The sequence below is a fragment of the Acomys minous genome (genome assembly GCF_964271855.1).
Source record: "Acomys minous genome assembly, chromosome: 12".
Lineage (NCBI taxonomy): Eukaryota > Metazoa > Chordata > Mammalia > Rodentia > Muridae > Acomys > Acomys minous.
Genome location: NC_140493.1, coordinates 112,118,275 through 112,138,527, shown reverse-complemented (window position 1 = coordinate 112,138,527; position 20,253 = coordinate 112,118,275). Strand labels below are relative to the sequence as shown.

At 49.3% G+C, this 20,253-nt stretch overlaps 1 protein-coding gene across 1 annotated transcript in view; it reads left to right on the top strand.

Annotated features, from left to right (window-relative positions):
- Positions 1-20,253, top strand: part of NPLOC4 (NPL4 homolog, ubiquitin recognition factor) — a 47,272-nt gene that overhangs the window by 19,823 nt on the left and 7,196 nt on the right. Inside the window, exons 8-13 of the mRNA XM_084748180.1 lie at positions 1,273-1,452; positions 4,027-4,113; positions 5,993-6,064; positions 6,779-6,905; positions 11,874-12,034; positions 17,168-17,239. Of these exons, the coding sequence (XP_084604306.1) occupies positions 1,273-1,452; positions 4,027-4,113; positions 5,993-6,064; positions 6,779-6,905; positions 11,874-12,034; positions 17,168-17,239 (699 nt within the window). The remainder of the gene's footprint in view (positions 1-1,272; positions 1,453-4,026; positions 4,114-5,992; positions 6,065-6,778; positions 6,906-11,873; positions 12,035-17,167; positions 17,240-20,253) is intronic.

The following is a 20,253-nucleotide window of genomic DNA, read 5'->3' as shown; positions in this document are numbered from 1 at the left end:
GGAAGAGCAGCCAGTGCTCTTAACTCTGAGCCATCCCTATAGCTTGAGGATGGATTTTCTTTTAAAAAGACTTAAAATGTTTATTATTTTAATTTTCTGTCTATGAGTGTTTGCCTGCGCATACGTCTGTGTTCTGTGTGCATCTGGCAAGAAGAGGATGTCGGACGCCCAAGCCACTGAGTGCTGTGAACTGCAACTCTGCCTGTCAGAGGGAAGCCCTGAGCCATCTCCTCAGACCCCCTTCCAGATGTACCTTCCTTATTTTGTTGTTTATTTGGGAGGTGGGATTTCCTTGGAGATGTTAAAATCCTGAGTGGTTGTGACGTTGCCTTTAAGTCATGTTACATGGAAGCTGGTAACTCCTGACATCTCAGAGCTGTGCTTAGGTTCAGAAGAAGAGTGTTCTTGCTTTCTGCCGCACACTGTGTCCTCCTAGGTCTGCCTGCCATATGTGGCTCCTTGGAGCCTGCTGTAGATTTTGAGAGTCTTTGGAATCTTTTGGTTTTTCAAGACAGGGTCTCTCTGCGTAGCCATGGTTGTTTTGGTCTTGCTTTGTAGACCAGGCTGGCCTCGAACTCACAGCGATCTGCCTGCCTCTGCTAGGATTAAAGGCGTCCTCTAGTGTAGGTTCTTAGTTTGGGCTTTGTTGTTGTTGTTTGGTTTAGAGGCTTAAACTCCTGTGCACATGCTAGTCAAGTCAGTGATGTACCACTGGCAACAGCTGTGAACTGTAGCTTGTTTAAAAAACTGAGCTTGGCTCCAAGCTGAAATCAAAACCACTGGGGCTAGGGATATGACTCAGGTCAAGAGCACTTGGTGCTGTTGCAGAATCTTAGGGCTGGTCCTTCCACACAGCTGTCTATAACTACAGTCTCAGACCTCGGAGGGCACCACGCATGCAGGTGGTGTAATAAATGTACATACAAGCAAAAAACAAAACTAAATAAACCTCAACAAAACAAAACAAAAAACCTAGATAATATTTTCACTAGATCTGTTCTTGAAAAACAACATTATGGGACTGGAAAGACGGCTCAGAGGGTAAGAGCACTGTTCGCTCTTCCAGAGGTCCTGAGTTCAATTCCCAGCAACCACATGGTGGCTCACAGCCATCTATAATGTGATCTGATGCCCTCTTCTCCTGTGCAGGTGTACATGCAGATAGAGCACGTGTACATAAAACAAATAAAGAAATCTTTAAAAACAAAACAAAACAAAAACCATTGTTTCTGATGGTGTGTTTTCATTTAAGCCTACTTTTTTAAACTGCAGAAATACAGACATGTGGACAATATCATGTTTGAGAATCACACTGTTGCTGACCGCTTCCTTGACTTCTGGAGAAAGACAGGAAACCAACATTTCGGGTACTTGTACGGACGGTACACGGAGCACAAGGACATCCCCCTCGGCATCAGGGCTGAAGTGGCTGCAATTTATGAGCCTCCGCAGGTATGTGAGTGCGTGGTGGTCTGCGGTTGTTCTTACGGACACTGCCCGTTTCAGATGCCTCTTTCTCTCTCTCTTTAACAGCTTTTCTTTCTTTATTTTTTTGGTTTTTTGGTTTTTCGAGACAGGGTTTCTCTGTGTAGCCCTGACTGTCCTGGACTCACTTTGTAGACCAGGCTGGCCTCGAACTCACAGAGATCCGCCTGCCTCTGCCTCCCGAGTGCTGGGATTAAAGGCGTGCGCCACCGCAGCTTTTCTATCTCTTGTTGTACACTCTTGGACATGTACATACCACATATGTGCACAGGTGATAATTATCTCTGAGATCACACCCTTAGGGCTGGGATGTAACTCACGGCTTAGTTATGTGCAGCCCCTACCGCTTTACGATCTGTGTGGTGCAATATGCCTGCAATCCCAGCAGTGCAGAGGTGAAGGCAGGAGGGTCAGAAGTTTAAGATCACTGGGCAGTTTGTGTGTGTGTGTGTGTGCGCGTGCACGTGTTAGAGACCAGCCTAAGGTACATGAGACCTTAAATTTAAAAATAAATAAATAAATAAATAAATAAATAAAATACAATAAAAAATAAATGAAAAGTTTGTCTTCCAGTCAGGTATGGTGTCGAATGCCTTTAATCCCAGTACTTGATAGGCAGAGGCAGGTGGATTACCACGAGTTCGAGGCCAGTCTGGTCTACAAAGAGAGTTTCAGGACAGCCAAGGCTATACAGAGAAACTCTGTCTCAGAAAACCAAAAGAAAAAAGAAAAAAGAAAAAAAAAGTTGGACGTCTAAAAGGAAACAAATATACAAGGTCTTTTTTCCCTCCTTTGATGTATTTGTGTCTTTATGTGTCTGTGTGTGTGTGTGTGCATGCCACAGCACATGAGTAGAGATCATCGCACTTGCTGGACTCAGCTCTCTTTCCACTGTGTGGGCTCCAGGGCTCATACTCGGGTCACCACACTTGGTGGGCAGACCTCACCAGCCGATTCCCACCCAGCGCGCTGGAGGCCACTCTGCTCCTCTGCCCCAGGCCTGGCAGGGCCTGCAGACATGGCTGCAGGAGGGCAGGGTGCAGCGGCTGCAGAAGTGCGCGTGTCCTCCCTGCCTCTGGGACAAGGGTCCCCTGTGCGTGCTTCCCAGCTTGACATTTTGTTATTTGTATTAGCTGTGTGAGATTATAGAAGGCCTGCATGTTGCTTTGTTCATAAAGAAATGGTCAGTGGGAGCTGACACCCTACAGAGAAGCCCCTCCCGCTGACCTTGGGCTATGGAGTGCTCTCGATTAAAGCACTGCTTACTGAGCACGGAGCGTCGGCTCAGTCTTGTATACTGCTGTCATGGGCAGTGTAGTAGTTACACTAAAAGCACAATGGAAGCCACGCGCAGACACTCAACCCCTGAGATCCAAGCACTTGGAGGATAAGACAGGAGAGTGAGATGCCGTCTAAAAAGCAGGATGTGGCAACCAACACCAGTAATCCTAGCACTGAGGAGGTGGAGGTGAGGGGTCCTTGGGGTTTTGAGGCCAGCCTAGTCTTTGAGGCCAGGCAGCCACATAATAAGAGGCTGTCTCAAAAGACCTTCCCACCCCACCACCACCAGAACACATACTCGTATGTTGCAGGGGAAAGAACAAGCTGCTGCCATTTTGACTGCTGTCCTCAGTATCAGTGTTCCCACACTGGGGGTCCCAGAGGCAAGAATCCTTGACCTCTTAAGACCATGCACCCACACCAAGGCGGCCTGTGTTACCTTGTTGTTGGGTAGGCATCTTGTATTTGTTCCAAACTTGGTATCAAAGTGTTAGTGTTTTCTACCTGGTGAAATCCATTGCTATTTTGTTAAAATTTTACTAACTTACAAGTTGGGAGCTCCTTTCCTTTTAGTCTATGTGACTGGGGTTTTGGATTACAGCGATACTTGCTCACGATGTTGGGGCTATATTTACGTGGAGAGTAAAGATTTTAGTAAGCTTTGTCCACTTAGAGAGCTATTACCACTTAAAATATTTTTTCCTCTCAATTTTTTTTCATTTTATTTATTTGTGTGTACACCGTGGAGGTCAGAAGACAACCTTCAGGAGCCAGTTATCTTTTTACAGCATATGAATTCTGGGAGTAAACTCAAGTCATCAGTATTGGCAGCTCTTAACTTGCTGAGCCGTTGGAGTGCTCAGGCCGCATGGTCCACCCTGTAGTGAGCAGGTCACAGCCTGAGGTGGCCATGTTCTGTTGCTAGATTGTCCCTTTGCACCAGTGTCTGTCTCTACAGCAACAGCAAGGTACAGTGCATCACAGTGGTTCTGGGATGTCTGCTACCTTGCAGCTGCAGTCTGCCTCCAGCCAGGCTATCTAGAGCAGGATTATCTATCCAGGGTGTTCTGAGAGCAGCTCCAGTCCTCAGGGAAAGGCACCTTTCAAGCAAATAGCAGAGGCAGCCTTCCTTGGCCCGTTCTGTTTGTAGCTGTAGACACCTCCAGCAGCGATGAAGCTGGTGGGTGGAAGTGGCGGCTGTGGAGGCACCGCTCTTCCCGGTCCGTCTTCTGACTGTCTTCCAACTGTGCTTCCTTACAGATTGGTACACAGAACAGCTTGGAGCTTCTGGAAGATCCGAAAGCTGAGGTGGTTGATGAGATTGCTGCCAAACTTGGCCTGAGGAAGGTATGAGGCCTCTGCCAGCCCAGTGACCTTTAGGGAAACCTGGGCTCCATGCTGGGGAAATCCAAACAAACGGCGTGGCTAAGTCTGGTCTGGGAGCAAACCCCTTGCTGACAAGTGTGGGCTCAGCCCCTTTGTACCCCAAGTTGTGTTCGCTGCTGGGAATAGGTTTGATGGTGCTCTGACTTAGAGGGAGGTTGAAAACGTTTTCTGAAGTATAAATCCAAAGCTGAGCCTTGTGGCACATATATGTGACGCTGTCATTGTCCCCGGTGCCCCACCCCCCAACACTCTTGTTGGCTGAGGCAGGATGATCAAGAGTTCAAGGCTAGCCTGGTACATACAGCAAGGCTCTAATCTGTAAAGACCCAATATAAGGAATGAAGCCACAACTTTTCAGCTTAATGGCCACAGCTCCTAAGACAGCGGCCACACTGCACACACTCCGTGGGCTGCTCACTGCTCATGTGGCTCGCTTCCCCTCTGTCCTAGATAGTTGCTGCTCGTGTCCTCCTTCCCTCAGCACTGCATTTCCTGTGTATGACGCAGGTCACCGAACCTGCAGTTTTCTTGGTCTCTGGAACAGTTTGTAGATGGAAGGAAAGAGCCCTTTCAGTCCGTTGGTGAGGTTCAGTCCTCTCTCTTGATAGGGCTCTGGGGTGCTGGGTTCCGCTTTTCTTCTTAGGACACGGTCTTGCTTTGTGGCTCCTGCTGTGAGGATTACAGGCTACCGCTGCCATCCCTTGCTTGTTAGTTACAGACTCACTGAAGCGTGGATTTGAGCACATTGTGGACGTTTAGTATTTAGTGGCCTTGTAAGTTTTGTCCCTTATTTGGACGGAGGAGTGGTCTGCGTGGATCCTTCGCCTTCCTCTCTGTGGCAGGGAAACCTAGAAACAGGACTGAGAGAGTCACACACGGTTTGACCTTGTTGAGGCACAAATACCCTACAGAGCCAAGGACCAGCGTCCCAGTGTTGGTCAGTTCAGTGCAAATTCTGGGAGTTCTTTTATTGAGGAGAGAAAGCGGCCCAGTGTTTAGATTTGTGTGGGTTGCACACTTGTGCTTCGGAACATCGTGATAATAGAAAGTCTGAAGTTGCTTCAGTTCCGTTCTTTGCTTGCTCTGACCTCAGCCTGGTTTGCACTGTGCCAATTAATGGATCCTCTGGGCTTGATTTCTGTGTTACAGTCCCTTTTGGTTTGTCACAACAGTAGTGCCCCATAGTGCCCCAGACCTCTGTGTAGAGGGGCATGTGAAGAGCTAGGTGAGTCTGAGTCTGTTGGAGAGGGTGGTGGCCACCTGTCAGTTACCCAAGGATGGTAAAGAGGACGAGGGTTTGCTTGTCGCTAGCTCCAGGCTGACAGTCTAGCTCACTGTCTCTGTCTCTGTCTCTGACTCTGCAGGCCAAGGTAAGGTAGAAGATAGAGCTTGAAGCCCTGTGGCTACAGGACAGTCAGGGCTGCACTAGGCTCCTTGTGCTGCCTGGCCAGCCGAAACTTCTGTAGCCGCACTCCGTTCACCTCAGGTGCCTTTCTTCCTTGTATAGAGGACCTACCCCCGACACCCTCCTGCCTGCTGCTTGTCTGTTTGCTTTCCTTCTTGCCACATCCTGTTGGTCTCATTCACTAGGTGTTCTGACTTCTAACAAAGTCCAGGCTTGGGTGGTCCTGTGCAGAGGCTGTGTGCTGGGCCAATGCCAGCCATGGCAGCACCAGAGGAAGGTCCAGGTTCCCCTGGCAGCAGGGCCGAGGAACCCTGCTCTCTGCTCTGCCTCGCTCAGGAGCCGGAAGGTCGTCTGAAGGGCACCGCGTGTATGCTCTCTAGACGGAAGCCTGTACTGTGTGGAGATACTCAAAAGATGCTTTCCTTTTCCTTTAAGGTTGGATGGATATTCACGGACCTTGTCTCAGAAGATACCCGAAAGGGTACAGTCCGATACAGTCGGAATAAGGTGAGACGGAGACAGGAGGGGCGGGGCCTGAAACCTCCTTCAGGTAGTGTTGACCTGGACCTCTCGGTCTCTGCACAGCGTGCAGATGCCTTTGAAGACAGTTTTCTCAGTAAAAGCGCAGCCTGCAGAGTCCGTGAGCAGCGCAGCCCTGCTGAGGTCTACCCTGTCAGAGAGGGTTGCCCAGGGCCTCTGCCCTTCTGGTGCGGGACCCCAGAGTCCCTAATGTCTAGGATTGCAGATAGTTGTGTCAGTGTGATATTTGAGGCATTGTAGCTCAGGTGTCTTTTTTTTTAAATTAATTAATTAATTAATTAATTAGAGGCAAGGATCTCAGTATATATTCTTGGCTGTCCTGGAACTCACTGTATAGAACAAGCTAGCCTCAAACTCAGAGATTTGCTTCCCTTTGCCTCCCAAGGGCTGCCGTTAGATGCTCTGTCTTGTTTTTATTTTTTTTTTTAGCTTTGTTTATTGTGCATGTGTGTTCACATGTGCCATTGCACACATGTGGAGGTCAGAGTTCAGCTTGTAGTTGTTTTTCTCCTTTTACCATGGGGGCCTGGGAATCAAACTCAGGTCAGTCAGTCTTGGTGGCAAGCGTCTTTACCTGCTAAGCCACATTGCTGGCCCAGCTCTTACTATTTTCTGCAGAAGACATAGAAGCTTGTTTTGACACATGCTATAAAATTTGATATACCGCCTCTCTTGGCTTAGGACACCTATTTCCTGAGTTCAGAAGAATGCATCACTGCAGGAGACTTTCAAAACAAGCATCCCAACATTTGCCGGCTCTCTCCCGATGGCCATTTTGGATCCAAGTTTGTCACTGCAGTGGCTACAGGTATCAACTGGGCAGAGTAACGCCGCAGACACTACTGCCCACTAATGTTTGTTCTTCTTTGCAGCAGCTCTTTATCCCTAACTTTGCTATAACGAGCTTCTTCTTTGTGTCTGTGTGTTTCTGAGACAGGGTTTCTCTGTGTTAGCCTTGGCTGTCCTGGAACTCACTTTGTAGACCAGGCTGGCCTCGAACTCACAGTGATGCGCCCGCCTCTGCCTCCCAAATGCTGGGATTAAAGGTGTGCGCCACCACGCCTAGCATACTAAACTTCCTAGTGAACTTTTGGGGATAGAGGTTCTTCTTTTTGTTTTATAGTAAAAATTCTGAGTTTAGCAGCAGCCAGAGCTTCTCCATAGCAACCCTCAGGTCTAGTGCTCTCTCCCAAGTCAGGGTAATTCAGGAGGAGAGACTTCCTGTTTTCATGATTCATGTACACTGTCTTTCTGAATTTCCATAAGGTCCTTCTGGGAGTGATTTGTGTTAGATAATACATGTCATGTGCTTTGTAAAGATATCACCTGCACCAGGTCTTCCGTGAGAAAATTGGGCATAGGACCATAGAATTGAAAGACAGGGATTTGGAAATGGGAGAACCAGGCTTAAAGCACGTGGCCCACCTAACCTAGCTAGATTTTTTTTTTTTTTTTGGTTTTTCGAGACAGAGTCTCTCTGTATAACCTTGGCTGTCCTGGACTCACTTTGTAGACCAGGCTGGCCTCCAACTCACAGTGATCCGCCCGCCTCTGCCTCCCGAGTGCTGGGATTAAAGGCGTGCGCCACCACGCCCGGCCCTAGCTAGATTTTAAAGTGAGCCCTGACTCTGGCTGGAGGTCTCACCTCTCCTCTTGTCTAGATGATCTGTTTTGTGCCTCCTTCTGTTTGTTTGTTTTTGTTCTTTAAGGTAGGTTTCTCTGTGCAGCTTGGCTGTCCTAGAACTTGCTCTGTAGACCTGCCTGGCCTCACACTCAGAGGCTGACTTACCCCTGCTCCCAAGTGCTGGGATTAAAGGTGTGCACCACTGCTGCCCGGCTCTCTGGTTTTAGAATGCTCCTACCGGTTCGCGGAGTCTGCACTCAGGGTCCTAGTTCAGATTTCCTTTTGTTCTTAGAATGCCCTTACCAGTTCACGCTGCCCTATCAGGGGCCTAGATCAGCTCTCTGTTCCATTAGGTTTCTGTTTCAAGAGACTGGGGAATTTTTTATTTTATTTTATTGGTTTTTCGAGACAGGGTCTCTCTGTAGCCTTGGCTGTCTTGGACTCGCTTTGTAGACCAGGCTGGCCTCGAACTCACAGTGATCCGCCCGCCTCTGTCTCCCGAGTGCTGAGATTAAAGGCGTGCGCCACCATGCCCGGTGAGACTCGGGATTTTTAAGCCTTCCTAAATGCTAACAAGCTTGCCTTTCCTAAGTGGGACTGTGGCCTGTTTAGATTGACAGCGCCCCCCCCCCCCCCCACACATTCTTTGGGTAGTGAGAGCACGATGGTGATGGAAGCGTGTTCATTGCTGCAGGACAGGTTGCCGACATATTTTCCTACATTGTTGCTGGGGTTGAGAGCTAAAGGGGGTGGAAGTATAGGGCTCAGGTTAGCGCCCGGCACAGCCTCTGCCCTGAGGTGCCTTGTGCTTTATCTTGCTCAGGCTGAGCTTTTGCTTCCTTCACAGTCTGTGGTGCTGGAGACCTCAGGATATAGTCATGTGGTTTATAAAGTAACCCTGATTCTCACCTTGGGTCATAATAGAAAAAGGGATTTGCCCACAGGAGCGTGTAGGGTGGGCATGCAGAACAGTTCTTAGTCTGGCAGGGTGCCCAGGGTCTTCATCCCACAGAACCTGCCAGAAACACCTTCAGGGACTCCAGAACCTTCACCTTCACTGAGAATGGCTGTTTTGGGCTCCTGTTTGGGCTTACTGTTTCTACGGGGAAATTGTCCCATGGGCCAAAAGAACTGGCACCTTTTTAGAATTATAAGTAGTTTAGAGACTGCCACCTTCAATTATTGAGTCACATTGCTTGTTGAGAGTTTGGAAATCAGATAATCCATGCCAGTTTTGTCTCCAGAATCTGCTCTTAAAGGATCTGGCGCTGTGACGCAGCACCCGACCTCGTCTGCAGTAAGATCCGCAGTCAGCCTGCTTTTGCTTGGCTGTGAGTTGCCCTTTTGGTGTCTGGTCTCATCATCTTCCTCTCCAGGTGGGGCACTAGCTGAAGAATAGCTTTTTTACAGTGCTGCAGATCCTAACCCAGGGTCTTAGTTACCATAGCTGTGACACCTGTTTTCTTTCTTCTTAAAGATTTATTTATTTATTATGTACCCCTGCAGGCCTGAAGAGGGCATCAGATCACATTATAGATGGCTGTGAGCCACCATGTGGCTGCTGGGAATTGAACTCAGGACCTCTGGAAAAGCAGTCAGTGCTCTAAACCTCTGAGCAATCTGTCCAGCCCGACACCTGTTTTTTTTCTTTTTTGTTTTTTGTTTTTTCTTCAGACAGGGTTTCTCTGTGTAGCCTTAGCTGTCCCGCACTCGCTTTGTAGACCAGGCTGGCCTCGAACTCACAGAGATCCACCTGCCTCTGCCTCCTGAGTGCTGCGATTAAAGCAGTGTGCCACCACGCCCAGTCCAACACCTGTTTTCTGACTCCAAATAAAGCGTCCTCTTTCCTCCAGCATGTAGGGTCTTTGGCCAAGGGCAAGTGGTGTCCTTTAAAGGTGCTGGGAAAGGCAGCTGCTGCGGCCCATCTCACTTATTGGCGAGGACATTGTGAGGCTGCATGCCTACAGATGACATCCTAGGAGTTGTTCCCTCCTGTACAGCCGTCCCTGCCTGCTTAGATAGGTGTGGAGGTTTGCTTAAGTGAAAGCCATAGCACACGTGGGGTCTTCATCATTGGTTACATGTTTGGCTCCTAGGCGGTAAAAATGACTTTCTAAAGACCTCAGGCTCAAGGCAGCTCAGTTCTTCCTGTCACTGTTACTCCCCAGCGTGTGCTACGGTTTGTGTGTGGGCTTTTTAGCAGGTGCTTTGTACAGGGAGTGAAAGTTACATTGCCCAGACTCCTCAATACCTCAGCCTTTGTGAGGTTTGATGAACGAGAGTGAGCCATGTAGGTGTGTGTGTGTGTCTCTTCTCTCGTGGGAAGGGAATATGTGTGTAGCTCAGTTACTTTGAGAGACTGTCTGTGTGGGCCAGCATTACTCTCTTACTGCTGTCCTCGTGATACTGTGATTGAACTCAGGGCCTCAAGCTTGCTGATTTACTGAGCTACATCCTGAGCCCCTGGAGGGTAGCGTGGAGAGGGGAGGGTCTCACGCCACCCAAGCCAGCTTTAAACGGCCCAGTCCTCCCTCTCTCTCACCTTCATGCACTGGAGGTGCATGCATCCCCACGCCTGGCTTTGGTGCTGCTTTCTCTTCAACAATCTCGTGTTTCTAGACACCGTTCACCATGTTCTTCCCCCTGAGCGTTTACCTCCCTAATAACCTGCCACACTTAAGTGACTGATCTGAAAGCCAGCTTCCAGTCCGCAGTCCCCTGAGTAAGTAGCTGTGCAGATGGTGGCCTCCTACCTCCCTGCAGCTGTGGTCTGTGCCAGTGAGCGCAGTCAGATGTGGGGCCTTGTGGGTCGTCAGCTGCACTTGGCCTTGAGTGTGCAGGTCGGGCCACTCAGGCCGGGTCTGCGTCAGTCGTGTATTGAAAACAGGTGGACCGAGTCTCCTTGCTGACTTGCAAGTGTTTGAGACTGAAATAGAGATGGGAGCACTAACCCTCCAGAGCTATAGAAGAACACAATGGAGCTGCCCCTGTGCGGCCTGATCCTGGGCTTACACCTACCCAGCTGCCCTTGTCACATCCTCGCCCTCCTAATTTCAGGGTCCAGTGTTACTGGCTGGGTGGCTCTTGAGTCACATTTTATTATAAATTACAGGGTTACAAGTATGTAATTTCATTACATTTGTATTTATTGTGTGTGTCCTGTGCGTGTGTGCCACGGGATGCATGCAGAGGCGGGAGGGCAACTTGCAGGGGTCGATTCTATTCTGTCTCGTGGTTCTAGGGCTCAAACTCACTGCTGTGTATCTCTAGCTCCCTTGGTGTTAGGTCTTTATGGAGGTGCCACAGAGCAGTGTCTGCATCAGTAGTGTGGGGAGCTGTGGGAGACTCTTAGGGTGCCCTCTGTCTGGCCAGGGTCCAGGTATTCACTTCTGAGGTGCTGGGGCACTGACTTGATAGGACCGCGTAGGCTTCTGTAATCTGGACAGTGGTGCATGTGTGATTTGTGAGTTAGGATCGTTTTCTTCTTTCTGTTATTTGGGGAGAAGGGCGGCTCGTACACTCCTGGGAACGCTGTGATGCACATCTAGGATGCATTTCTCTCCTTTGTTCTCTGTGGGTTGTAGGCCTCAAACTCAGGCCAGCTTTCAGACTTGTATGGCTGAGCCTATTATTGGTTCTGGGTTTTTTGTTTAGTTTTGTTGTTTGAGACATTGTCATGATGCCTAAGCTGGCCTTGAATTTGCTATGTAGCAGAGGATGACCTTGAACTTCTGATCCTCCTGCCTCTGTCTCCCAAAGGCTAGGATTAACGGGCATTTACCACTCTGCTTGGTTTATGTTCGAGATTGGATCTAGGGCTTTATAATGCTAGCGTAGAACTCTCAGCCTAGCCCCACACAGTGTCTGCCTTGTTACCCCACACCTGGACTTCCCCACCTCTGCTTCCAAAGGACTCTGTTGTTGTCCTGCCCCTCCTCACTCAGACACTGACACTGTTGGTTCAGGACGGTGTCTGTCCTGACAGTGTGTGAGTTCTAACAGCAGGAAACCCAGCTCGGGGACAGGCAGAGCAGCCTGTCCTGGTGTGTCCAGTGTCCAAGGCTCGTGCTCCAGCCACCCTCCAGAGAGGTGACATGGGACGCGTCTGATCATCCTTTGGTAGAGTCTCTTAAAAGTCTTTTTTCCTTACAGGTGGTCCGGACAACCAGGTTCACTTTGAAGGGTACCAGGTATCCAATCAGTGCATGGCACTGGTCCGAGATGAGTGTCTTCTGCCTTGTAAGGATGCCCCTGAGCTGGGCTATGCCAAGGAGTCCAGCAGTGAACAGTATGTTCCTGACGTGTTCTACAAGGTAAAAAGACAACAGAGCAAAAATAACAAATGTGGATCTGTCTTAGACTCTTTCGATCTTGCTATACTTTGAAGTGGTACCTGTGTTTGAGAGCCCAGCTTGTGGGTCTGCTGCATCCTGGAGCTTGGATGGCATTGTAGGGTGTGGCCAGATAAGGAACCAGGCGTGTTAGGTTTGGGTGTATTACACCAAATCTGAGCACTGCAGCCACTTCTGCTTTGTAGAGATGAGCCATTTGGACCGGTGATAGAATTCTGCCTGCTCCAGTTACTCAGCTTTTTGATGTGAGGCTTCTAAGAAAAAGAACAAATAACAGTAGGAAAGAAACATCAAATCAGACAGAGGCTTAAAGACACCAGCAGAAACTGACTGGGGAAGCTTCTTGCTGCAGTGAGCTGGAGTTCCATCAGAAATCCTGGGCAGAGCTCTATCTCCTTGAGTGCGGCCTCCAAGTAAGAGCAAACAGCAGCAGACAGGACAACCTCAGCCAGATAAGGCAGGCAGCGACGGCAGAGCTTGTCTTCTCAGCTGAGCCTGCAGCCACAGCCAGCTCCTTAGTGAGAGGATGAGGTTTTTCTTGTCTGATGTCCTTGCCTGTCCTTTTTGGAACAGTTGGACTGATTTCTCTCTTAGGATTGGCTCTCCTCACGGTCACTTGGGTCAGTCTTACCGCCGTCTGTGTGGATACACCAATGCTGTGTCCTGCCCTCTGCCTTTGTGTTTGTTTGGACGGGGACAGGGCAGGGTCTCACAGTGTCTGCTGTCAGTGTCAGACCAGGCTGGCCTCAACCTTACAGAGATGCCGTTACCTCTCCTGAGAACTGGAGTTAAAGCTGCACAGCACCACACTTAGCACTGTTCGTGTGTTTACATGTTTTGCATGTGGTGCTGGAGGAGCACCACAGTGGCAAAGGCTTGGGGTGAGTGTATAATATGTCAGCTTAGAGTAGCTTGTTTAGCGTAGTTTAGGAGTAGATTTGTACTAGTTTAGTAGCGCTGGCAGCTTTAAGCTACACTTCAGACTCTGTGTCTTTTATTAGCCCTCCTAGGCCGAACCGATACATTTTTCGTTTCGTTTTTTCTTTTTTGGTTTTTCGAGACAGGGTTTCTCTGTGTAGCCTTGGCCGTCCTAGACTCACTTTGTAGACCAGGCTGGCCTGGAACTCATAGCAATCCACCTGCCTCTGCCTCCTGAGTGCTGGGATTAAAGGCGTGCGCCACCACGCCCAGCCCCATACATTTTTAATGTGTAACACCCGGGTCCTCTGCAAAGAGTAGCAAATGCTCTTAATCACTGAGCTTTTCTTTATAAGAGTAAGATTTATGGGCTGGAGAGATGGCTCAGAGGTTAAGAGCACTGGCTGCTCTTCAGAAGTCACGAGTTCATTTCCCAGCAGCCACATGGTGGCTCACAACCGTTTATAGTGGGATCTGGTGCCCTCTTCTGGCATGCAGATAGAGCATTCAAATACATTAAATAAATATTTTTAAAAAGAATAATATTTATGTATTCTTTTGTTTTCTTTAGAGACAGGATTTCTCTGTGTAGCCTTGGCTGTCCTGGACTCTCTTTGTAGGCCAGGCTGGCCTTGAACTCACAGAGACCTGCCTGCCGCTGCCTCCTTGAGTGCTGGGATTACAGGCGTGTGCTACCTAGTGCATCTGACTGCTTTATTTTTATTGTGTGGGTGTAGGTGTTTTGCCTGCGTGTATGACCATGTACCACATGCGTGCCTAATTCCTGTCAAGGTCAGAAGAGGCTCTTGGGTTCCCTGGAACTGGAATAAGCTCGTGAGCGTTTGTGTGGGTGCTGAAAATGGAGAAATGAGCTGTTACCCTTACTCTGTAGCCCTTTTCTTTCTTTTTCTAGCATTTAGTTATTTGATGTGTATGCTTGTCTTGCTTTTATTTATGCATGTACACTGCATGTGTGCAGCGCGCGCAGCATCCAGAGTTGGAGTTAGAAGTAGAGGTGTTGTGACGGATCATGCGGGTGCTGGGAACCTAGCCCTGTCCTCTGCAAGAACAGCAAGTGCTTTTCATGGCTTAGCCATGTCTCTAGGAACCTCCCTCTTTGTGTGCATGTGTGTGTGTGCGCGCGCGTACGCGTGCGTGCTGTTGCATTGTTACGATTTCATTTTACTTTGAGATGAGTAAGATGTTTGTGCATCACCTTGGTACAAGTGGGAGTCTCGTATTATTTCTTCAGGTCTGCTCACACAGAAGCACAATTTTGGTCTAGGAAAAAGATCTGTGGTGTCAAATCTGGCTGTAGTTTTTGTTCACTTGCAGTTCAGGTAACTAGTGTTTTGCCAGAACCAGAGCCTGAGTGAGCTCCAGATTCCAGGACACAGTGAGGTCTTCAGTGCCCTGAGCATTGCGGTGTGAACCAGGCGGGCCGCTGTCAGCCTGAGCTCTGGGTGTCGATGGATCCACTCTCTGCCATTTTTCTGGCTCTACTATCTGCTAAATCTTGGGTCAGCCAGTTATGGGAACTTATCATTTCTCATGCACTGGGGACAAGGACAGGACATGCAGAATCCAACCTGGCAAGTGCCTGAGAAGCACCGTGTGTTGCCTCTGGCAGGCGTCCTGCAGATGTTCTGGGAGGATTGTGGAGACAGGCTCTCTGTCCCACACGATCCTGTGCTCTGGTGCTTCTCGGGTCGGTGCTGCTGGTGACCTGTCCCACCACTGTGAGTGGAGCAGCAGCGTGCTAGTGCTCCCCCCGCCTTCTCCAGAGCAGCGTGGTACCAGCTGGTCAGTGAGTCTCAGCAAGCCACAAAGCCTGTGTTAGCTGGGAGACAGCAAACACTTCAGTGTCTGTTTCTTTTTCATGTCAAGACCATGGCACGGTTGCGCACAGACACGGCCTGCATGGGCAGGAGGCTGCGGCCTGTGATTTCACTCTGCCCTGTCCTCCTCCAGGTGTAGATAAAGCTGCTGACGCTTCGGCAGCTGTCAAACTTAGAGTTAAGATGTCTTCCTCCTAGTGTATTCTGTCTGACATTTGCTAAAGCCCATAAAAAGTAATTGCCTTTAAAATGGAGTGCGGGGCTAGAGATTGGCTGGCAAAGGCTTTTGAGTGAGGACACGGGGGAGAGGTTACCTGTTTGCCCAGGGGAAAGATGAGGCCACAACACCTTTGTTTTCATGGTGAGCAGAAAAGGTACAGTTGGGTAGTTAAATTTGAACGAGACCAGCACAACACAAAGAAAGGGTGGGGGCTTTTAACAAGAAAATCCCCTGGAGGGGAGGATTAAAGTGAACAGGTGCTGGAAAAATGTTTCTGCATATTAGAGCTTAATTAGATTTGAAGATGAATTCCAGATGGGCTAATTATGTGTGAGTTGTTGCAGGTTATTTCTTGTAGGGGCAAGCATGTATTTTTGGAAATGGTGATTTAGTTTGATTGGGTTTGATTCCTGCCTCCTACCCTGACTCCATCAAGAAACTGTCTCTTCAGAGGCCCAAGACCCCCTCAGTAGGCCCACATCTCTGGACTGCTGTCAGACATAGCAGAAGCACAGAACATGGAAACCATCCTTACCCTGTGACCACATGTGTAGGAGGAACAGGTGACCCTTGCTCAGGTCAGGGGAAGGCCATCACTCTTACAGGGAGCAGGCAGAACCTGGCCGCTGCTGCAGGAGCATGAGCATCTCCTTGTTTCCCATGAAGATGCAGTTAAGCCCCCACTTCTCACATAGGCGTTGCATAAGTTGATGCGGGTCCCTACGTGCACTTGGGCCTGCTTTCTCGGTAGGGCAAAGCTTTGTTGAAACTTGGGAACAGGTTGCAGTGTGATCGTCTCTCTGAGGTCCCTGAAAGGTGTGATGTGCTGGGAGTGGCCTTATGACACACCTTGGGAACATAGGGTTGGGAATCCGTTTCGGTCTGAGGGCTTCAATAAACAAACTTTTATGTAAGGACCTAAATTAGAAATTAGGGACACATTTATATACAGCTCAATGAATGACTCATAATGCTAAGTGATGATTTAGGTAGAAAATATGACTCCTCTTGTAGGATCTTTTAATAAAAAGCATGAGTTCCTAGGAATTTATTTCTAGAGCTCTGTTTGAACTCAGCATATTTGACATAAATCAGATCTAAATGTCATTTTATGATTAATGAACATATGTTGGCCATTTTCCCCCATAATTAAACTTAATGTTTTGTGCATCTGACAAAACATTTTTGGTGTGTGTTTGTGTGTGTGTGTGTGTGTGTGTGTGTGTGTGTGTGTGTGTGTGAGATATTATGTGATTGGTGTGTGTGTAATTATGATTGTGTGTGATTGTATGTGCATGTGATGGTGTGGTGTGTGTAATTATGATTGTGTGTGTATATGGGATTGTGTAGGGTGTGTGTGTCATTGTGTCTGCGTGATCATGTGTGGGGCGTGTGTTTGTATACTTTTTTGTACATGTTTTTATTTTTGTGTATGTACTGGAATTTTTTGTTTGTTTGTTTTGTTTTGTTGTAAGGGTTTCTGTTGTAGTCCTGGCTGCTCTGGACTCACAGGTCCTGGCAGTAAGGATCACGCACATCAGCCACAAGCTGCTTCAGAACCCTCCTGGACTCTCTTTGTAGACCAGGCTGGCCTCGAACTCACAGAAATCCTCCTGCCTCAGCCTCCCAAGTGCTGGGATTAAAGGCATGTGCCACCAGGCCAAGCTGGTTTTGTTTTTTATTTTGGTTTTTCTTTCTTTTATCTTTTTGTTGTTGTTTTGTTTTTTCGAGACCAGGTTTCTCTGTGTAATAGCCCTAGCTGTCCTGGACTCACTTTGTAGATCAGGCTGGCATTGAACTCACAGAGATCCGCCCGCCTCTGCCTCCCGAGTGCTGGGAGTAAAGGCGTGCACCACCACGCCCAGCAAATCATAATATCTTAACAGAGCTGTGCATAGAGATGTGCACCTGTAATTCCAGCCCTGGCAAGACAGTTAGGATTGTCACAAGTTCAGTGCCAACGTGGTTCACCTAGTAAGTTCCATCCAAGTCAGCCTGTCTCAACACAGTAAAAAAAAAACAAACAAACAACAATAACTTAAAAGCTGGAACACTAGTGTGAAAAGAGCACTGTCATGTTCACCTTCGCTCACCTGTGTTGCCCTTGGATCGTTTCAGGACATAGACAAGTTTGGCAATGAGATCACGCAGCTGGCCCGCCCCCTGCCTGTGGAGTATCTGATCATAGATGTAAGTATCCCTCCGTATTCTGACTCACAGGCTGCGGCCACTGACCCCGGAAGGCCAGGAACCAGGGTAGTGGCCACTGGAGCAAAGGAGTCAGTGAAGTTTTGCGTCTTGATTATCAATTCCCATGTTTTTAGAATCTGCACAGTTTAAACAGCCTAGGGATTAACTTTCCTCCTGTTAAAGTACGAAGGACACCTGCCTCCAGTTCCAGCCAGTTCCAGTTCTGTACATATGGACTTGGCTGGTAGCTCCCCACTGCCCAGGAGGTACAGGTGTTGGCCTGCCTGGCCACCACTCCATCGACTTTCCTGGGGACATATCTACAACTTAGTGTCTGTGAGGAGCGAGGACCCGTTTGTTTCTGGGCAGACCTCCAGGAGGTAAGAAGAGCTGCCTCTGCTGCATCTTCTCAGAATCTCTATTTCTTTCTGAGGAATTTGATGGTCACAGAGGCACACACATGCCATTGGCCACAGGGCAGTGAGTATTGCAGGACAAAGTGATGCCATCACAGCAGCTGTGGCATCATCGCTTGTCCAGAAGGCTGGGGGCGGCTCATTTCCACATTACTGCTGTACCAGGCTATCTGTTCAGTCTGCTTAGACTTAGGATAGGTGTGAGACTTGGGCAGTAAAATATCATTGTGTTTGTAGCAGTGAGTCCCCCTGGCCTCACCCACTGATGCTCCATTTCAGCTGACAGCTCCTGAGGACATACGTATTACTGAGCCGTGAAGGCATCTGTTTTCACACTCCCTGGGGTGTAATTAAGATGAAAGCAGACTGTGGAGGAGTCGGCATGATCTAGAGTGAGCGTCCTAAGCTCTCCCTTCACCCTGCAGCAGCACTGGGTCACTGGGGAACAGTCCTACAGTGCCCACTTTTTTCTGTCCCCGTGAGAATGAGGACTGGAAGGAAGGAGGAGGGAGGGGAGCCTGGGAGAGCCTGAGAGCAGGTGCCCACAGTGTGCCGTTGGGCTCTTTCCCTGGGGTCAGGTAGTGTAGACCTGGACTAGGGCAGTGCACCTATTCCTCCCTGCCACCCCCAGCCCCCTTTCAAAGACAGGGTCTTGCAGTGTAGCCCCCACTGCCTTCAAACTTGTAATCTTACCACTACCTCTCCAGGGCTTCAGTTAGAAGTGTGACCTACCATGCCCAGCATATCTGCTGGGTTTTTGTTGTGTTTGTTTGTTTGTTTGTGGCTTTTTGTATTTTAGAGGTTTTTGTTTGTTTTTGGTTCTTGTTACAGGTGTCCTGTAGGTAGCCCTGGCTGTTATGGTACTCACAGTGTGGCCTCAGATTCACAGGGATCGATCTGCTTCTGCCTCTTAGATTGTGGGTTAAAGGCAACAAGCCACCCCACCTAGCTATCTGCTGTTCTTGTATTTGAGAGTGGGACACTCCTATCACAGCTGTTCACACGGTGAAAGTGTGGGCTCGGGCAGTGTGAGCAGGGTTGGCCTGAAGTGCTTGAAGAGGGGTTGGATTCTGGAGCAGGGCCGACGTTGGCTGTGCTGCTGCCCAGGGTCTCTTTGCAGGCTGAAGAAAGAGCCCCTCCCTCCCCTGTGGAGGTGACTCGTGGCCTTGCACTTGTTGTGGCTGAGCCCCACCCTTCTCTTTCTGTTTGAGTTTTCGTTATTTTGAGATAGCTTCTCCCTTAGTTGGGATCTCCTGTCTGTGCTTTCCCAAAAGAAGAGACGTGAGCATCCCTAGGCTCTTCTGAGCACTTAGCTGTGCCCCTGTGTAGTGTGCAGACATAGCTGGAACTGCGTGTGGCCGTGCTCAGGGCTCACCTGGAGCCGCTCCCTCCTGCGTAGTGTGCAGACACAGCTGGAGCTGCGTGTGGCCGTGCTCGGGGCTCACCTGGAGCCGCTCTCGGTTAGATGGTAACTACCACAGGTCCTCACTTCCAAAGGACCAGCCGTCTGTGATGCGCGTGATGGTTCAGCTCATCCTTACCCAGTGCTGACAGTGCCACTCTGTGTCCAGAAACAGCCTGCTGCCTTTGCTGATGTGAACAGATCACAGCCACCAGACAGTCCACAGGAGTCAGAATAGCTGCTCTGTACCAGGAAGGGGCGTGACCCGATGGTGCTGGTGTCAGGGGCGGGAGAACTGGGCTGGGAACTTGCACATAGGTGTTTGGGTAGGGGAGTGGCCTCTGCCAAGACGAAGAAAACCTGTGTTTGTATAGATTCCTGCACGTTCGCCAGTGACCCAAGACTTCTATTGATTATCTGTTAGATTTTAAATGCCCTGTGCCGTTAACTAAAGCATGCTGGGGTCAAAGGAAAGATTTGCTTAGCTTCGGTAGAAAGACTTCGGTTCCCTCACCTTGGAGGGAACTAGCTGCCATGACTCTCAGCCCTGCCTGCACAATTGTGGGTCTCACAGACTGGCCTCTTGGAGGCGCCCACAGTGTCTCTCAGGCCCACATTGCCCAGCTCCACACCTTTGCCTCGAGGAGCCTCTAGTCTGCCTCCTGCTTCTCCATTCCTTCCTGTGGTTCCCTCGTTTGACCCTTTGCATCTGTAGCAAAGCGAGCACAGCACTACAAGCTCTGCTGACCGGCTGCTGCAGCCGCTAAACAGCCAGGAGGTGCTCACTCTTAAGATAGCAGTTGCCCGGCGTGGTGGCGCACACCTCTAATCCCAGCACTTGGAGGCAGAGGCAGGCAGATCGCTGTGAATTCGAGGCCAGCCTGGTCTACAGAGCAAGTTTCAGGACAGCCAAGGCTACACAGAGAAACCCTGTCTCCAAAAAAAAACAAAAACAAAAAGCAACAGTTGCTGGGTGTGGTAGCGCACGCACACCTTTAATCCCAGCATTAGGGAGGCAGAGGCAGGCAGGTCTGTGTGAGTTCGAGGCCAGCCTGGTCTGCAGAGCAAGGTTCAGGACAGCCAGGGCTACACAGAGAAACGTCTTCTTGAAAACCAAAACCAACCAAACAAAAAAGACACATGCCCTTTCTTAGTTTGTTTCTGGGGTCTGCGTTTCATTATTTGAGGGTGGCTGT